The sequence below is a fragment of the Lichtheimia ornata genome (assembly GCF_029851405.1).
Source record: "Lichtheimia ornata isolate CBS 291.66 chromosome Unknown scaffold00003, whole genome shotgun sequence".
Lineage (NCBI taxonomy): Eukaryota > Fungi > Mucoromycota > Mucoromycetes > Mucorales > Lichtheimiaceae > Lichtheimia > Lichtheimia ornata.
Window position 1 is genome coordinate 489654 of NW_026695323.1, and position 19247 is coordinate 508900.

The 19247-nt window shown below is 44.7% G+C and overlaps 7 protein-coding genes across 7 annotated transcripts; 1 reads left to right on the forward strand and 6 right to left on the reverse strand.

Moving 5' to 3' along the window:
* Window positions 1-166: 166 nt before the first annotated feature.
* O0I10_001163 (uncharacterized protein) lies at window positions 167-2180 on the reverse strand (the record flags this gene model as incomplete). Its single annotated transcript, XM_058481260.1, has 8 exons — window positions 167-451; window positions 515-1085; window positions 1144-1216; window positions 1273-1353; window positions 1414-1419; window positions 1478-1505; window positions 1582-1728; window positions 1791-2180. 8 exons carry the CDS (start codon window positions 2178-2180, stop codon window positions 167-169), a joined length of 1581 nt encoding a protein of 526 aa, XP_058347898.1.
* A 1952-nt stretch (window positions 2181-4132) lies between these two features.
* On the reverse strand, window positions 4133-5264 carry O0I10_001164 (uncharacterized protein; the record flags this gene model as incomplete). The annotated part of the gene is made up of 2 exons (XM_058481261.1): window positions 4133-5106; window positions 5165-5264. The coding sequence occupies 2 exons, from the start codon at window positions 5262-5264 to the stop codon at window positions 4133-4135; spliced, it is 1074 nt and encodes a 357-aa protein (XP_058347899.1).
* A 638-nt stretch (window positions 5265-5902) lies between these two features.
* O0I10_001165 (uncharacterized protein) lies at window positions 5903-9241 on the reverse strand (the record flags this gene model as incomplete). The annotated part of the gene is made up of 1 exon (XM_058481262.1): window positions 5903-9241. The coding sequence occupies one exon, from the start codon at window positions 9239-9241 to the stop codon at window positions 5903-5905; it is 3339 nt and encodes a 1112-aa protein (XP_058347900.1).
* An 802-nt stretch (window positions 9242-10043) lies between these two features.
* O0I10_001166 (uncharacterized protein) lies at window positions 10044-13467 on the forward strand (the record flags this gene model as incomplete). Its single annotated transcript, XM_058481263.1, has 8 exons — window positions 10044-10102; window positions 10172-10411; window positions 10470-10655; window positions 10717-10885; window positions 10946-11452; window positions 11525-11941; window positions 12004-13030; window positions 13085-13467. The coding sequence occupies 8 exons, from the start codon at window positions 10044-10046 to the stop codon at window positions 13465-13467; spliced, it is 2988 nt and encodes a 995-aa protein (XP_058347901.1).
* Window positions 13468-13656: 189 nt separating this feature from the next.
* O0I10_001167 (uncharacterized protein) lies at window positions 13657-14064 on the reverse strand (the record flags this gene model as incomplete). Its single annotated transcript, XM_058481264.1, has 1 exon — window positions 13657-14064. One exon carries the CDS (start codon window positions 14062-14064, stop codon window positions 13657-13659), a length of 408 nt encoding a protein of 135 aa, XP_058347902.1.
* An 857-nt stretch (window positions 14065-14921) lies between these two features.
* Window positions 14922-16898, reverse strand: O0I10_001168 (methylmalonate-semialdehyde dehydrogenase (acylating); the record flags this gene model as incomplete). The annotated part of the gene is made up of 6 exons (XM_058481265.1): window positions 14922-15071; window positions 15134-16057; window positions 16122-16141; window positions 16206-16524; window positions 16621-16786; window positions 16861-16898. The coding sequence occupies 6 exons, from the start codon at window positions 16896-16898 to the stop codon at window positions 14922-14924; spliced, it is 1617 nt and encodes a 538-aa protein (XP_058347903.1).
* A 1438-nt stretch (window positions 16899-18336) lies between these two features.
* On the reverse strand, window positions 18337-19176 carry O0I10_001169 (uncharacterized protein; the record flags this gene model as incomplete). The annotated part of the gene is made up of 5 exons (XM_058481266.1): window positions 18337-18411; window positions 18472-18556; window positions 18615-18783; window positions 18951-19005; window positions 19150-19176. The coding sequence occupies 5 exons, from the start codon at window positions 19174-19176 to the stop codon at window positions 18337-18339; spliced, it is 411 nt and encodes a 136-aa protein (XP_058347904.1).
* Between the last annotated feature and the right edge of the window lie 71 nt (window positions 19177-19247).

Sequence of the window (19247 nt, forward strand, 5' to 3'; positions counted from 1 at the left end):
AACCTCGTACTTTTTGTATTTGAATGGATAAATATATGGTTATCATGTACTTTTGAGACTTCTCTATTCATTCCTTTATTACATGGATAATTTGTATATCAAAATCAGATGAATGCTTTCTATAATTAGCACATAGAACTAGAATAATATCAAGTACAGTGTTCTTTTACAAGAGGTATTTACGCTTTCCAGAGTTCTCTTCATGTTCCTCCATTTGCTTGTTGAGTTTATGCAGATTCAATTTGAGGATGACTGCTGATAATGCTGCCAGCAGCATTGCACCACCGTTGATCATGTTTGAGCCTACATAGCGAGGAGCGTCTGATGGCCATCCCGAGTAGAGTGCAAAAGTACAAATCAAGGCTCCAAAGTTGGCGACTGAAGAAACGATACCCGTTGCGGATGCCACCGCTACACCGTCTTCCTTTGAATTGGCCGTCCATGCCATGCTCTATCAACGTAAAAGTGATTTTAGTTCATCGCTGGTCTTCACCCTATACCATCGGACAATTACCAGAGGAACAGTGGGGTAAGTACCACCAGCAACCACCATCAATCCAAAATAACGAGCACCAAGAGGACCAGCAAAGCTGAGAATACAAAATCCCACAAAGGCTGCTGTTGAGCATCCAATGATGAACCATCCACGATCATGAAAATGATCGCTGCACCGAGTGAGCACGTACACCATGATACCGCCAAATACATAGGGTGGAATACTCATCAAGCTGACTTCGATCGAGGTGTATGAACCAATCTCTTGCACAATCTTGGGAATAAAGTAGCCGAGAGAGGTAGCTGCCATCACCGGTGTAAAGTAAAGCACACAAAATAGCCACACCTTGTAATCCATCAATTGGCGTTTCACTTCAGCTAGGTCACCACTTGAGAAGATATTCCTTTTCTTTTCATCTTCGTTGCTGTCTTCGATGGCTGCTTCTTCTTCTGTTAATGCAAGTCGTTCACGGATCAAGAGACGTTCATCTTCGGTCAAAAAGTGCTTGCTCGTCTCAGGCTTGGATGGTAAATAAAAGATGGTGGCCACGCCAAAGATGACTGAAATCACACCGGAGATGAGGAAAAGCCTAGGTGGGATACATCATTCATACATCGCTACCATAGGGAAGAATAACCATAACCTACCATTGCCATCCATATAGATTTCCTCGGGTATCAATGAGTTGTACAGCAGCAGATATCAAACCACCAAATGCACCTAATAGCAAACGTACGTCAACCACCACTTTTTAACTGCCATAACCAAATCATTACCTGATGCAGGACCAGCCAAGTAGGTGACACCGATTCTTGATGATATTTCATTGGGTCGATACCATAGAGTGGTATAGTAAGCTGTTGTCCCTTTGTCAGCCCATGGCCATTATCATATCCATGCCTATCGAATACACTTACTGATTCCTATATAATCACAACTTCATCAGCAAACAAGTAATGCAACATTCATGAGACCTCTTACCTGGCCAAAAGCCGGCTTCAAACACTCCCTGGATGATGATACCATATGCAATCAGTGACACGTGCCTTTCACATCCACCCACTCTTCCTACATCCTCCTCATACCAGCAAAAACCGCAACAAATAAAAATGCCATGCTTGTGAGATGGTTGCCATGCAACCGGTAACGATGCTCCATGTAATCATGATCCGAGCGATCCAATAAGCCGGGTTGACACGTGCCATGATCAAGTTGGATGGGACCTCGAACACCTTTTTGAAACAAACAAAAGTTGAGTACATACATCCATCCACAACAGGAAGCTTGTGCTTACAATGTATGCAACATAGAACAAACCAAGACCGATATTGTTTTCCTGACCAGTAAGCCCTGCTGTGGTGGCGAGATCATGGCCCTCTTGTTTGTTCATGGTCATAGCGTAACCGACATTGGCTCGATCCTCCACACTCAAGAAATAAAGAATAAAGATCCAAGGCACAATACGCCAATCGAGTTTTCGTAGCAGTGCTTTTTCTTGCTCATTGGTCGACGTTGGTGAGCCGTTGGTGTCGTCGTCGTTGGTGTCGTCTCTTGCTGTTATGTCTGAAGTCGTGCTCTGCTTGTCAGACGTAGCTGAGCGTGCTCGTTGTCGAATGTCAGGCCATTGAGTACCAAGATCAGCTTCAGGGCTTTGCTGAGACTTGGCGATAGTTTGTGTCGCCATTGAGAAAGAGTGAAAAGACAAAGAGAGAAGTAGTGTGAGAATAAATTATCAAATGGTGGGGATGACAAGCAAGTTCGCATAGAGAGAGAGGAAGGCATAATACCCCGCCCGCTCCTTTGGAGTTTATTCAGAGAGTGATTCATTTACATGTAGTCTCCCCGGTAAATCTCTATGATCCAATGATGCTGCTGTTCTTCTTGCGAGAGGAATAGCCTCTTGGTTGTATTTCATTGGCATTAATGCTTCGAGTGCAAGCATGTGTTGTTCTCGTCTTGTTGGAGCCATATGAAAATGTTGTATGTGTCGCCAAACGTATGGACATTGGGTGGTGTTTGATCGCGTGTGATGATGCATCCCATGATGCTTGTGAGTTTGTATATGACCGCAACAATGCAATTGTGCCTTGTACCCATAGTAATCCTCGCACTGCACCACTTGATGTTTGCCGAATATTAGTAATGGTGAATTCAGTACCACGAGCTGGCTGTCCCATCCGTATGGAGTCAATTGTAAGATTTGAAAGCACGCTATTTGATATCATACGCTCAGTATGAAGGTTTAAGGTTTTGATCGTCGTCACTTACCTATTGTGCTTTCAAAAGCTGGATCGGCAAGGATAGGTCTCCAGCGAAGCGTGCTGTCGTCTTGATAGATGATCCGCCGATATAGTATTGTTTCATCCTGGTGTCTTCAGCACCAACCTTTTTTGTTGCACGCACTCCTTCTGATGTACGAACTGAATGCTCCTTCAGGAACGCGGAGCTGCCCAATTCCATCTTTATCAAAGAGGCTAGCAGAGCTGATGTACCAGTTTTAGCGTGGTATGCATGTCTTGTAACACCGTAGAAAGTTACCTGATGAATGTCACTCTCATAGAACTTAGAAGAAAAACCATCAGCGCTGTAGGTACGTGATGTTTCCAACTTGCAGACAAAGACGCGCCATGTCATTCCTGGCCATGGCGATGACATCAAATCCCACGGCTTCGTTGTTGGCTACTATGACTTGTAACAAAGCGCCATATTCTTCGATAGCGAATACCACAAATGAGTGTACCGTACACTGTAATAAAGCGCATGCATTAGGCTGAGATCCCTAAAAACGTTCACGGCCAAATGATAGGTTACCTTTATCGTTGGTGATCAAGGTGGGATTAACATCAACCACACTAGCCAAGCAACTGTTGCTGGTGCTTGGTATGGTGTATGGGCCAACAAAAGGTTGAAGTTGTATTCTTCTTCTTGCAAACGTATGAGGGATATGGACCATTTAGGTAATGGATCACTATTCCAATGGATATCAATACAAGAAGCTAATAATAAGAAAGAGGAGAAATGATAATCTATCATACTTCTATCACAAAGGACCCATCAGGAAACGGGATCAAATGTCACAAAGGGAACAATGAGAGCAATTGTTGATGGAACAAAGATGGACTACGTAGGAGACAAAGGTCATTGAATGGGTATCCTCAATGCATGGGATTACACAGCAAGCTATCCTTGACACGTACCGGAAGGCATTTTTGGTGGAGGATGCAATCAAATAAGCAAAAGAGATGTGATGGTGATGATGACAACAACATTGCTTTTATGTACGTGGGCTGGGCGTGGGAGTTGTTGTCGATGCAAGAAAAGGAGGTCGTGATTGAATGAGGTGACAAAGTGGTCAAGCATCTTAGAATACTAGCAGGTCAAAGGAGCTGGCACATCGATCACTGATAAATCCACCCACCCAGCCATGGAAAAGGTAGCATCCCAAACGCACTTCTTGGGGGAGGCACAACATGTTGTTTATGACAATACCATTGGCGTACAGCAATCGATTAAGAAGATGGAAGTAGTAGTAGTATGCAGCTTGGAATTTTAATTTAAAGAAGGGGATCAAAAAGAAAGAAGAGCGAGATGATGATGAATGGTAGTAATATACATGTGTGTCAAAGGTGATCGGGTTTACTGCTTATCATTATTGCTGAGGGTTGGATCTCTTTTATCGCTATCATCTTCATCGCCAATGTCTTTACTTGGTGGAATGGGGATACCAGCATCCTGGCAGCATTTTTCTAGAGCACTGATCGTCCGCTCGAGTTCGTCCATATGCATTTTATGACACCGGTCTTGCCTTTTCATCAATTCTTTCCACTCACGATCGTGTCGATCTTCCACTTCAAGCAATTTCTCAAGATACATGCGATGGGCCTCTTCATTCCTGGCTTCCATCTTTGCGAGAAAGTCCTCAAACATTTGTTCTTGCTTTCCGGTGGATTCTTCAAGTAGACGGCGAACCTGACTGAGAGGGACCATAACGTCGTCGTCGTCGTCATTGTCATTGTCATCACGACCGCGTTTTCGAGTAGTAGGTGTATTATCCGCCTCCTGTTGCTGTTGTTGTGGTGGTTCATCTTCGATTTCCAGAATAGTAACATGCGTTCCATTCGTACCGTCAGGGCGCAGAGATTCTATCGTATATCTTGGATACACCGTGCGATCGTCTTTGGTAGCCTTGCCAACCGCATCAAAATAGGGCCATGTGATATTTGGATGCGTACCACCAACACCCTTTATGTTATTGCGGCTATGATAGTCGATGTATCGATCTATCAATTTATCCCATTTCTTCTGAAGCCGCCGCATGTTGATGTTGGAAAGGAATGCTTGAGGATCATCACCCGTTTCTTCGTTTTCGATACGCTCGCGAAACAATCTATCAACATCATGCCATATCGGGAGATCATCCGATGGATCATCATTCAGAAGCATCTTTGGATATTGTTCAGTCATAATGGCGATGAATAGCTCTGTACGTTCTCGTCCCCAGCGAACAGGAGGTGTCGTATTTGCAGCATCGTTCTCAACATTGGATGACGCAGAGTTCTCAGGATGATGAGTGGCTCCATCTTCATGATTTGAATGACGCGTTTGATCATCTACGATTTACACGTTAAAGTAAGTTGCATGAATGACGTGTTTGTTTATAGGGTGTACCTGAAGAAGCAAGAGTGGTGGTCGTGTCAGCGGAAGGTAACTCAGCAAGCGAGAAAACAGACGTGCCAGGAATAGGTTGCTTGTTGTTAGTTTTAAGCATCTTGGATTCAATGAAACGAGGAATAAAAGAGAAACAAAAGTTTTTAAAGGCCACGTATCGTCGTCACACTTTATGTTGTTCGTTTGGATCATCCATATTAGGGGAAGAAGGAGAAGTGGATACCTCTCAAGAGCCACTCTCATGATCGCTGTGGTCCGCAATTTTGGCTGGGAAAAGCGAGCTGTAGCTCAGTGCCCAATTTGGACGTGAATCCCAATTAGGAATTGAGATGGGTGTTGAGCGGCGACAGCACATCGATGTAGCTCATCGTATAAGGACCTCTCAAGGTACCCCTCGGAGGGAATGGCCTAATTTGGTAATACCCATTTTGGGAATCTCGTCCTTTGTCACTCAAATCCCCACTCTACCTGTCAAATGGATAATCCATGTAAAAGTGTATTGCACATGGCATTGATAATAAACGTTGATCCTTTATATAAACTCAAAGCACAATTTATGACTTCTATGCACTTTTCAATCCAACACTCTTTTTTTAGGAATCATCCTCACCCAATATCATTAATGAGCCCGATGAAACATATGCAGTAATAAACGCAAAGAAATGTATATTGTGTGTATTGTACAACATGAATTATGAAATGATATGGAGGGAGATTGTAGATAGTATGTGAGGGTGATTAGTAGACTTCCAAGATGTACTTTTCCTTCTCCTTCCATTCTTCGATAAGGTTGCCAGCTTCCTTCTCATCGATACCACCAAAGTTCTTGAGACCATAGACAACAGCATCCTTGACATCAGGTACGGGCCAAGTGGGACCACAGAGATAAAAGTGACCATTGCGAGTGACGAGGTAATCATGGAGCAACTCGGCATCTTCCATCATCTTGTGTTGGATATAGACCTTCTTCTTGCCATCACGTGAGAATGCCAAACCCATGCGCGTCAACAAGCCATCAGCGTGGTAAGCTTCGAGTTCTTCACCATACAAGTACTCCATGCTGCGATAACGCGAACCAAAGTAGAGGACCATAGGACCGACCTTGCGACCAGCAGCCTTGGCAATAGCACGTTCTTGAATGAAGGCACGGAAAGGAGCCATACCAGTACCAAGACCAGCCATGATGACAGGTTGTTCATCAAGAGGAGGCAACTTCATGACCGAAGGCTTGATAGAAACAGTGACATCGGAGCCCACTCGCAAGTTGGCGAGATAACGAGTACATTGGCCATAGCGCTTCTTGCCAGCAGCATTCACCCAGTCGACAGCAACCACCAACAAGTGCACAGAGTTGGGATGCATCTTTTGAGACGAGGCAATCGAGTAGTGACGAGGCTTGATGGAGGTGATCATGTTGACAAGAGCTTCCACAGGGGGCTTGGCAGAGGTGAATTCACGCAACAAGTCTTCATAAGTCACCGTATCATCGACACGCTTCTTGTATTCCTCCTTGCCTTCAGAAGACACCAAGAACAACAATTGCTCCTTCTCCTTGGGATCGGTGGCATACGATGCAAGGGCTTCATAGAACTTTTTGGATGGACGACCAAAGATATCCAAGGTTTGAGAGAACAATTGGAAAATGGTGCGAGTCTCCTTCTTGCCCAAATCGGTGTTGTTGACAGTGACCACATCTTCACCCTTGAGACCATACCATTCGAGGAAAGCAATAACATCATCGTAGTCATTGTGACCATGCACACCAAGAGCATCACCAAGCTCGTACTTGAGGTTGGAACCAGTGGTATCAAACTCGAGATGGAACACGTTACGATCATAGGTGGTAGGAGTCAAGCGCTTGTTCTCGGACAACTTGATCAAGTAGGTGTTCTCATGCAAATCAGGTCTCACAGCAGACTCAGTGCCATAAGCTTCCTTGAACATGACTTGCCAGGCAGCTTGATGCCATTTGCCAACTTGACCCAATTCTTGTTCACCTTCATCGACAGCAGTGGCAGCGTCACTGTCAACAGCAGCTTCCTCCTCATCAACGACGGCACGTGCAATGGGACGAGTAGGCAACACCTTATCGCTCACTTCCAAAATGGTCCATGGAGGCAACAACTCGATACGCACAAGTTGCTTGGCAACGGATTCAAGGACTTCATCCACCAAAGAATAGAGCTCACGCTTGTTGCCTTGATCATCCTCAGCCACAGCAGGGTCCAACTCATAGTACAAGGATGCAAGACGCTTGGTGGCCTCCTTGGCTTGTTGTTGTTGAGTCAACACTAAATAGGCAGCTTCCCAAATGACATGGCTCGACTTGCGATGCAAACCAACTTGCTCAAGAATGGAGGCAGCATCCAAAGTGTATAGTTGAATGTCGAGTTGAGTCAATGCCAGCTTGAACTCGTTTGTCAATTGTCCTTCGATCTCTTCGCCATGCTTCCAAGGACCATTCACCACCAAGGTAGCCTTCTTGCCAGCCGATGCCAAAATATCGTACTCCTTGGTCAATGCAATGTTGTGAACGCCAATGAATCCAGACTTGCTGTCGACATTTTGGTTGAGACGAGAGTTGATAACAGCACCACCCACGCGGTATGCATCACGTGCTGATTGCAAAGTGATATCCTTCTTGTCTTGATGCAAAAGATGAGCGATATGGGTAGCGGCATCAGCGCTGCCGTCTTGTTCAAGATCCCAAAAGATGGCGCCGTCCTCAACAACAACATCCTCGTTTTGTACTTGCAAGAATTCTTCAGATGCCAAATCGACAAAGGTCTTGCTTTCAGCCTCCTTGACAATGAGAGGGATATGAGCGGCACCAAGGTGACCAAATGTGCTAGCTTGGGCAGTAACAAGACGAGGACGAGCTTGACGAGCCAAGGAACCAAAGCGGATGGCTGCAGCAATATCCAAAAAGAGAGGACCATTGAATGCAAACAAGCCATCGGTTTGTTCAAGGACAACGACATGACGTGTGGAGGATGGCAAACTGGCAATGAAACCAGCTTCGGACCAAGGACGATAAGCACGCACCGTTACCAAGCCGACCTTGTTGTTCTTGTTGGCAGCAGCACGTTGAACAGCATGTGATACTGAAGCAACCGAAGCACCAAGGGATACCAAAACGGTTTCGGCATCAGCAGCACCGGTATATTCAAAGGCCTTGTAACCAAATTGACCAAGGACACTTTCAACGACAGCATAAGCATCACCACCATTAGCAGCTGAGGTAGTAGTAGAAAGCGAAGCCAACTTTTCATATGAATAAAGAGAGACCTTTTGAATATCAGAAGCAGCACCATCAAAGTAGTGGATGACGGGTAAGCCAGCAGCCTTGGCAATGAGATGAGCAGCAATAGCCATATCATGTGCTTCTTGAACGTTGCTTGAAGAGAGAACAATGGCACCCGAATTGCGAGCAGCAAGGACAGCATCCACTTGAGAATAAGCAACCAAGTTCTCATCGACTGAGAAAGCACCCACATGGAATACAACAGGTTGACGAGCAAGAGCAAGAGCGTGGATGTTGGGGATCATGGATAAAAGAGCTTGAGAAGAAGTAAGCACTGAAGCTGTCTTTGTGTTGTTCTCAATAGCGCCCTGAACAGCTTGCAATGCACCGGCTCTTGTTTCCATTTCGATCACCTTGACAAGATCGCCTTGGCTGTTGCGGATGGATGCTTGCCACTCCTTGAGTTGATGACCAAGATAGTTGCCAGCATGACCGGGATACACAAAAACGAGATCCGACAAGCCATAGGCGACATAATCGACAGCATGGTTGGCATCCAACAAGCGTACGTTTTCGTTGTTGCGGAACAAGACTTCGATGGCGTTCTTGATACGAGATTGAAGTTGAAGAGCTGATTCTTCGTCAACGATGGTGGTTTGGCTGCCAGCGGTGGATGCTGCATCTTCAGTGATAGTAGAAGAACTCTTTAATTGTTCAGCGACGGATTCAACAGCTTCACGTGAGAGCTGAAGAGGTTTGCCAGCGTGAGCATTGTTCGTTGGGAATGCCTTGCTCTTGACGAGTGCTGCGATCAAGGCGGTCGAAGCGAACATGATGATGGTATAGATGAAAGAGACAGATGTGTGGAGGAGGAAGATTTGCTTGCAACAAACAAATAAAATATAATAAAAGCATCTCACTGATTGGGCAGCACGCCATCGGGTTCAATTCAACCACTAAGAGCCACTCAAAATTGCGTGCTCACCTATGTCAAAAGGCGAATATCAAAGGCACCATCCTTATCTCCGCCACGATTCGACAATGCTGAAACAACCCGTCGGGCTATTGACTAATGCATCTTGCCCTTAGGATCTCAGATCGACAGATTGTTTTACATCTTTTTTTTTTAACCCTTCCTTTTGCTTGAGTCATGTGATCCGCCCGCCTTTAATCTTGTCATTGTGATGGTAGTAGTAGTAGTAGTCAATGTTTATCAATCGCATCATCCATCGTAATCATTTTCATTGTAAAAAGTGATCATTGTTGTATCTTTATTATACTGCTATTACTATTTTTACAAACCAAAGCAATAATGCTAATGAGTGTGTCTATGTGGGGCGTGTGGGATGAGTGTTGGGGAGAGTGATATAGGTCAATGGGCACCATGATGACTGAGGGTCAAATTTACACGCATGATCCAGCTGCATAAATCTTTCTACCTTCTCTTCCCTCTTACGACAGATCATCCTTGACGGGTGTACAACCTGCTACCTGGCAACCTTTATTTACCCCATTCCACTCATCCAATCTCCTTGATTGCTCCATTCTCTTCTTCCATCTACTGCACATTCAACTCCATTGACACGGGTTGTCTATCTTTGGGCTGTTGTGCTTTGGTTCCTTTGACTTTGTGACATGAACAACCATGATACTGAAAACGAAGGTGGTGTACGAGCAGAGGCCAAGCTCTTGAGGTGACGCAGATTATGAGAGAGAGAGAGACCTGTATTTGCATGTAAACTAACACAGGCTCATGTATCCAGGGATCCAACTTCTCTTGAATCGTTATCTTCCGGTTTATCATGGCTATCTCTTTATGTTACTTCCAATCTCCAGAAGAAGCGATACAGTGGTGGTGGATATAATCAACAACAACCGACTCCCTTTCCATCATCTACTACAACCCACGAACAGCATGAAGATAATAGTACAACAACATCATCAGAACATGAAAAGGTGACGTATGCATCATTTCAACAAGTACAGGGAAACGGAGCATCAAGGTAACATATTATAAATCAACAACAACAACATCATCATCCAATTAATCAATGTGCTTAGTGCATTTCTATTGATGGGATATGAAGATGGATTTCAACTTTGGGATGTGACGAATCTCGATAACATACACGAGGCATGTTCAGTGCGACAATCACAGCTGGGAAAAGTGAAATTCATGCACATTCTGTGGCATCCTGAAATTGACGACGATCAATTCTCCAAGGAACGACCCTTGTTGGCCCTAGTGTAAGTAGTATTGCTATGCAACCATTATAATACGTATTTCTTATATATCTTATCATTCCAGATGCGACAACAACAATCATCATCATGACATCATCACCACCACCACCACCACCATTGTACGCTTCTATTCGTTACATACTCAAGAATTCATACGGGAGTTTCAACACGTGGGAGACGACGAGAGTATTTGTATCAAGAGCATACAAAGCAACAATCGACATATCGTGTTGGTATGCATACATACATACATTCCCTTATGAAGAGAACCGCTTTACTCATATGGCTAATAGGGGTGTATCAGCAACAGTGACAGCATCAAAGAGCGCCTCCCACCACCACCAACCACCGGCACATTACACATCCTCTCAAACAACACGCTTGAACCAGTATGCTCACCCCTCACTGATGTTGCATGTTATGGTGCTGGTGGTGGTGGACCTGTCTACAGCCTTGGCTCTCGTTATTTGGCATATGCAACGACAACTGAAGTTCCATTTAAAGAAGATCGCTCTGGCAACTTTTTTGTTCATATGACCGACAAGGATATGATGAAGGACGCAGCGAGGGGTATTGCCAAAGAAGTCGTCAGTGGTGTACGATCTTTGGGCGAATATGGATATCAATCGCTTTCCAATTACTTTAATCAACAAGAGCCATCACCATCATCATCACTTGATATGGCATTTCAGCAACAACAACATCGACGTGCAGCAACAACTGGAAGCATTAGCAGTGGATCGTTTGATGGTGCTAGTAGTAGTAGTAGTACTCAACAACGATCCTTACCTTCAGGGATGGTAAGTCCTATGTACATCCAATCAAGATAGAGCGTTTGAGCGCATGGAGCTAATCAAATATGCATCATGCAGGTCATGATACGTGATCTTTCGGGTGATAAGGCATCATCATCATCCTCACATCAAGGCACCCCCATTGTTGCTCATTTTCGACCCCACACACATCCAATCACCAATCTCACATTCGACCCATCCGGCACGCTTTTACTTTCTGCATCCAGCCAAGGACACACATTTCATGTTTATTCATTGATGGAGAACAAGGTCATCTACAAGCTATCGCGTGGAATTACTGATGCCCAAGTCACTGATGCCCGATTTGCAACCGATTCACTATGGTGTGCTGTCACGACGACCAAAGGAACGACTCATCTTTATGCTATTAATCCTTATGGTGGACAACCTGAAATTCACGGCCATGCTCAATCCAAGGTGTTGAATCCAAAGCATAACTTTTTGACGACATTGGATGGTTGGAAACACGTTTCGGTAATGTCATTGTGGGATCATGTGTATTATGCGGCGGTGTTATTGATTGAATGCTATTTTAGCAGCCTGTATCTCTTGGTCCCATGGTGCGGATCAAACAAAGACATCCTATGCAATCCAAGAGCAACATTCATGACAGCAATAGACACGTGGACAATCGATCCTCCTCTTATACTTACAACACCACCAATGGTGTTGAATCTCCCATCACGCCTCCTCCACCACCACCATTTTTATCAGCATTATCAAGCCCACCTTTTTGGAGTTGTGATTCAGCTGTACGACTTGCTACTTTGTTTCTACCTGTCACAAAGATACCCTATCATCATCATCGTCATCAAAAAGAATCCTCATCAGTCTATAGTGGATTGCCATGGTTAAAGAATCAAGCCAATCAGCTTGGTCAGGGTATGATGGATGCAGCTATGGGACGTCGTCGATGGAGTGATGATGCACGTATATTTGGGTTTGATGAGGAGCAACAACAACAACAAGAGGAAGATGAAGAGGATCGTCCTTTGGCCGTGGCCCATCGCGATCTTTTTTCAATTCATCCGGATGGTATTTTGACATTACATCGATGTTGCATGACTGAGACGCTGGTACGAACACGTGAACATGGGCGTGCTGTTGAGAGGTTGGAGCTTGTTACCAAACAAAGTGATGTGGCTGAATGGCATGTGGCTCGCTATCCTGATTGGGCTCAAGTCAAACAACCTCTCCTCCTCGTCAAGACCATATCATCATCATCAAAAAACAGCACCACCACAACAGCGGCAGCAGCAGCACATGGGTGGTTATCTTGTGCAGAAATCACAACCTATGACATCAATAATATGGAACAGCAACCTATATGGATGACACCTGGTTTCAGCATGCATGTCTTTTCTGGTGGTGACAAAAAGGTCGTCGAAGAGCAACTCAACGAGGGCATGATACCAGAAACAACAATCCTTGATTTCAAACGTGATATCCCAGAACCCTATAACATCCGTGTGAATCGAGTGGGCAAGACCAGTATTGCCATTGCAAGTAAAGAAGGAAGGATAGAAGGTGAAGCATTGGATAATGCATTGAATGAGCTCAAAGGTAGGTCTTGTGAACACCCATACTCTGTTCATTTTGTTAACATTGGTTATCAAGATAATCTATCCAGTGCAATGAAGACGTCATTTTCACCATCGACACCCACTCAATATCTTGGCACCAGCCCTGGAATGCGACTTTCCTCAAGTGGAGATGCACCTGCTACTACCACTAGTGTTGATCATCAAAGTCCTTTATCGTTTGAAGATGCACAGCTGATCCACCTTGGAGCCGAGGATGCTACTACTGCTACTACCTATTCTCCACAAGCGAAAAGGCACAATGATACCACAATGGAGGAGGAGGAGGAGGCGGAGGAAATTACTTTCTTTTCACCTGATGGAGATAATGAAATTGCTTCTCCTCACGATTCAATTACTGGCAGTACTTGTAGTAATGAACAACAACAACCACCCCATAGCGACAATGACTCTTCATGATGATATATATACATACACCATCTCCTCCCCTGTTTTTGAATTTTCATCATCATTGTAAATACCCAAGAATTATTCAGGATGATAACACACATCACACACATGCACGATTTTCTCTCCTTTTTCGACATGACGCATCAAAATGAAACCCTGGATCTGCACACACATTATTACTTTCTTTTCCCTTTTGCTTTATCCGTGTGATTTAATCATGACAGGTTGTGGTTGCTGTATAGCTTGCTGTTGTTGATATTTCTCATCATCCCATTGTTCACCATGCTGCTGCAATGCAAAATGTGGATTACTATTATGATTGGATCGTGGTAGTGGTAGTGGTGTTGCTGTTGATGATGTATTGTGAGCGACGACAGTGGATGGTGATGTGGTCTTCATCCACCTCCGGGAACGAACAGTGTATTGTACACGATGACAGTGAAGGATGCAACATGTGATCAGGACCAAGGCAACAATGATAGTGATAGTGGCCGGGCCAAAGGCGCTTGTTGGTACTCTTGGATGGCTGATAAAAGTGGGTGGTTCTTGAGCATTGGCCGTGTTGTTATGTGTTGTCGTCGTTGTCGTAGTGGTAGTGGCATCCATATCATATGTACACTACGAGTAGTAAGGGAAAGAAGTAGAGGATATGCAATGGAAAAAGAAGTAAAAAATCACAAAACATGAATCGGACTCGAGGGGAAGAAATAGCAAATCATTATTACTGGGATGGAATATAAAAAGACATTACAGGAGGTTGCCACTGCTTATACTCTATCACTCACTCTGCCTATCAATGCTGCTGCTGCTACACTATGACTACTGCACAAAGAGAAAAACAACGTGCTACGTCCCCCGCCCCTGATTGATGGCCCCTGAAACGGAATAATGTCTAGTACATGCAATGTTGTATTAGACTCTTTTTTTTGGGTACAGTTGAATTAGAGAGAATGGTCAAAAAATGGCTATACAGCGACTACGGAATGATCATCATTAGACCTTGCATAATGCAAAAGTGCTACTCCGCCATGTACGATCCTCCCACATGATGTGCTCTATACGCACACACAATGACAGAATGACAAGATGCGTATTTGATCCAGGGGATATAGGGGATGGAATCGTGTTATTTTCGGTTCATGAATCGCATATCATCTCAAAGGAGAGCAAGGATATTGAAGGCATCTACATACATACATACATCCATAGATGGATGATGATCGTTTAGAACGAGGTGGTAAAAGTTGTTGCCAATGAATTTGGGTTGCCTAGATACATACATAGGAACAGCAATTGGTTGTCCATGGCGACGACGTAGTATACAAAAAGACACTGATTGAGATATCTAACGTAATTTTTACGCATACAATTTATCGATCCATTTGTGATGGAAACTAATGTTATAAAGCGTGGAATGCAAAAAGGATAAAGGGAGAGATGAGTCGTGGGAAAACAGGGCTATTTTACATGGTGGGCATGGCGACGCTGGAACGAGAGTGAGTAGCATCAGCTTCTCTCCACAAAGCGGTCACTGTCTTTGGCTTGGTGTAAAAGTGGAGACCACTCTTGCCGTAAAAGTTCATGTCACCCAAGATGGAGCCTCGGCTACCGGTCTATATATGATAGATGATGATGAGTATAGAGATCACACATTTTGGCGTATGTAACAACTTACGAAGGAGAAGGGAGGAACTGGTACAGGGATGGGGCTGTTGATACCAACTTGGCCGACATCGATTTCATGTTCAAACTTGCGAGCAACAGGACCCGAGTTAGTGAAGATGGCGGTACCGTTGCCATAGGGATTAGCATTGATCAACTCGATAGCTTCATCAAGGGTATCGACTTGCAAGCACACCAATACGGGGGCAAAGATTTCCTCACGGTAACATTCCATGTTGGTCTTGACATCGCTGAGGATAGTGGGGCCGACAAAGTTACCCTTTTCGTAACCCTTGACCACAATACCACGACCATCCAACAAGAGATTGGCACCTTCATCCACACCACTTTGAACAAGACGCTCGGCACGTTCCTTGGCTTGAGGAGTGATGACGGGACCAAGATCAGTTTCAGGATCCATACCATAGCCGACCTTGAGTTGCTTGGCACGTTCAGCAAGTTCAGGGAGCCATTCCTTGGTCTCACCAACCATCACAAGGGTGCTAAGAGCCATGCAACGTTGACCAGCAGCACCAAAGGCAGCACCAGCAATAGCGTTCAAAGCAGCTTGCTTGTTGGCATCAGGCATCACAACGGCATGGTTCTTGGCACCAAGGTTGGCCTGGACACGCTTGCCGTTAGCGTTACCACGTGTGTAAATGTGCTTGCCGGCATTATCCGAACCGACGAATGAAATGGCCTTGATGGCAGGCTCATCACAGATAAAGTTGACACAATCAACGGAGCCATGTACAATGTTGAGAACACCCTTGGGCACACCAGCCTCAGCAGCAAGCTCGGCAAGCATCATCATAGCGCCAGGATCACGTTCAGAGGGCTTCATGATCATGGAGTTACCAGCAGCAATCGACAATGGGAACATCCACAAAGGAATCATGGCTGGAAAGTTGAAGGGACAAATACCAGCAGTAACACCCTAGAGAAAGAAAGCACATGTCAATAAACCCCATATCACGTGCTACTCCCCCATTGATTCTTACCAAAGGTTCACGATACATATCTAATCAAAGAGATTGAATCAGCCATTAGGTAAGCTTACTCATCATAAATGATTGTTAACTTACAGGTTTCCATATCCTTGGCCACGGTAAGTTTTTCACCCATCAATTGGGATGTAAGAGCACAGGCTTGTTCAACGACTTGCAAGCCACGGAAGACATCACCCTTGGCATCAACAAAGGTCTTGCCTTGTTCTTGTACAATGTTCTCAGCAAGACGATCCATGTTTTGGCGGATAAGGTATTGAAGATCCAACATGACGCGTTGACGGTGCAAGGCAGTGGTCTTTTTCCATTCCTTAGCAGCAGCTTCAGCCGACTTTGTAGCTTCCTTGAGTTCATCCATGGTTGACTCTGGAACAAGGCCAAGGAGCTCTTGGGTAGCCTGTGAATTGGGAATTGGGAAGATTTTCGGTAAGTGGAACATGGGGGATGACATAGCGTGGGGAAAAATTGAATAGTAGCACCAATAACAACTTACAGGGTTATGAAGCTCGATCCACTTGTTGGCTTGAGACTCGACCATTTCACCATGAATAAAGTTCTTTACAGTGGGTGCTTGAGAAGTTTGCTTGACTTGAGATGCTTGTTGAAGCATAGGCAAGTTTGTAGAAAAGGCACGTCGGGCAAGCGGCGACTGAGCGGCACTGTTTTAAAGCATAATGAGCGTTCGTTCAACCACACACCATGTCTTGGTCGAGCCATGGGCAAGTTCATTTACCGGTTCAAAGAAGACGACTTGAGAATGGCAGACAACATTGTCAATTCGGAGAGGGGAGAAAGAAGAAAAAGAGACGTTTGACACACAAAAAAAGAGCCGTGCGAAAGTCGGTTTATATGCGCACCCCCATTTGCGGAGTAAAGTGGGTTGGTGGTGGTGGCCAACCTGACTCAGGGACGTAGCCCACAATCAGTTAGCTGCTCTCTCTTATCCGTGATTAGCCGCTCGGCATTGCATTTTTCTCCATAACAGGTTTCCCCCCTCCTCCTACTTCCCCACATCATCATCCATTATGTCTATTCCATTCAACTATGGTAGTCATCCTGTTAACATAACCCTCTTTCATGTAATGTAGTTCCTTTAGCTATCAATCCGATTGGTTACGCCTCGTGAGCCCTATTTGTAAGCTGTAGCAGTATAAGGATTGGTACCTTCATTGTGCTTGTATCTTATCCTCCAATCACCTGCTGCCTCGACACGAAAAGCTACCATATACGATGCTTGTGAGAATTGACATCCCTCTTTGATAATTCCTAAACCCCCATTCTTCCTTACGTGTTTTATGTAGCATTCATGTTCTTTTGCAATAGTAGCATCATGATCATCATAATCATAATGGATCATCATTCTTCCCATAGTAGTAGTAACTCGTGTATCTATGGAAACCATTCTTCGTGGAATATTGCACGTCAATCGGTCAATCCCGCGGTTATCTGTGCTACAACAAAACCTTGATTATCGCTGTTGGCCCGATAATGGGTGTCCCATTTCACATTTCGTGAGCACGTACTATTCGTATATGGTGTTTTTGGCGGTGTAATCATCTTGTTACTGAGTAATCGCCTCCGCCGTTTCAGGCTTCATATGGTTTTGCTCATCGTGTATAATTCCTACAAGGCAATGATAACAAAAAAAGTCGAGACTTTGTCACCCATTGATATACATCCTATTTCTCGTCGATGCTGATCTCGTTCAACACACATGATCGGAGCACGAACACGTGATCTGTCAACATACATAGGTTGCATCAACAATGATGAAGCTCGCTTTTATAAACAATGCTGCGACAGCAAGTGGGCCCCATTTGTGTGCATGATTCACTCACTCCCTTTTTGGATCAAACTACATGCTATGCTGTTTCATGAAACGCTTATTGTATATGCCCTATTCTATGGGGGGGGGAGCATTTTGGCGATCCACGATACAATGACAACTTTGTAATATGCACGATGCTCTCTACTTTTAACGCTTGAGCAGCCCTCGTACAGATGAAAAGAAGGATTTCGATTACGCTGTAGCTCATACTAAAGAACAATGATCCTTGCAAAGTGGACGTTTCACGTGTAACATGCATGTCTTTTTAATCCACTCCAAAGTATATATACCAAACATCCTGCCATTGATCGCATAGAGTGATTTGTTGGTTACTGATCAATCAAGATCGATTTTTATTCACAAACGAGCAAGCAAACAAACTTAGAATCTGAGCTTGTTGAAGAACCACTTGTTCTTGCCGGTCTGATATCTCTCCTCGAAGAGCTTCTTGATGACCTATAAATACAAGGTGAGATGATTGAACCATCATCATCAACACAATATCCTCTTTCTTACCTTTCTAGCCTCCTCACGTTGAGCAGGGTCCTTGAAAGTCTCGGAAGCAACGGTACCCTTGATGGCATCGAGATCAAGAGCATAACTATAGATCCATGTAAGAACTCCTCCCTTTTTGGAATATGGATAGCAGCACTACTTACCGAGTAGGCATCATGTGGTTGTAGTTGATGATCTTGATGAAGGGCTTGACGCGGGAGCGCTTGGCAACCTTCTTCTTACCCATAGCACGGGTGACCTTCAAGGGGGTGCGCTCGACACCGGCAACGACAGCGTAGCCATAGGGTCTGTCCTTGGTACCCTCATCGTGGTCTATTATTCAAATAAACGCATTCAATACAATCGTCTCATGGTGGAATAGTGTAGCGTGTGTCGCATCGCAATGCCGATCATGGGAGTCGAAGAATGTGTGTGTGTGTCTCTTTTTTTTTCGGCAATGCGTCGAGTGTTGAATTGAATTAGGGAAGTTGAATACATACTGCGAACGACAACGGCCTTCTTGCCAGCGTAACGACCCTGCAAGAGAACAACAACCTAATGTTGCAAACGAACAGAGAATGAGTTGCCATGTCGACGACCACCGCATATCCTCCCCCCTCCCATGATATCGTATTCATCCATCCTCATCCGTTATCCATCCATTCATCCTACGCCGCTTTGTTCACCCCTGATACTTACTTTACCAGCCTTGATGAACTTGACCATGGTGTTGGGAGTTTGAAAGAGGAGGATAGCCTGAACCACGGCTTGCCTGTAAAATTCGCTGCCGGCGGGCG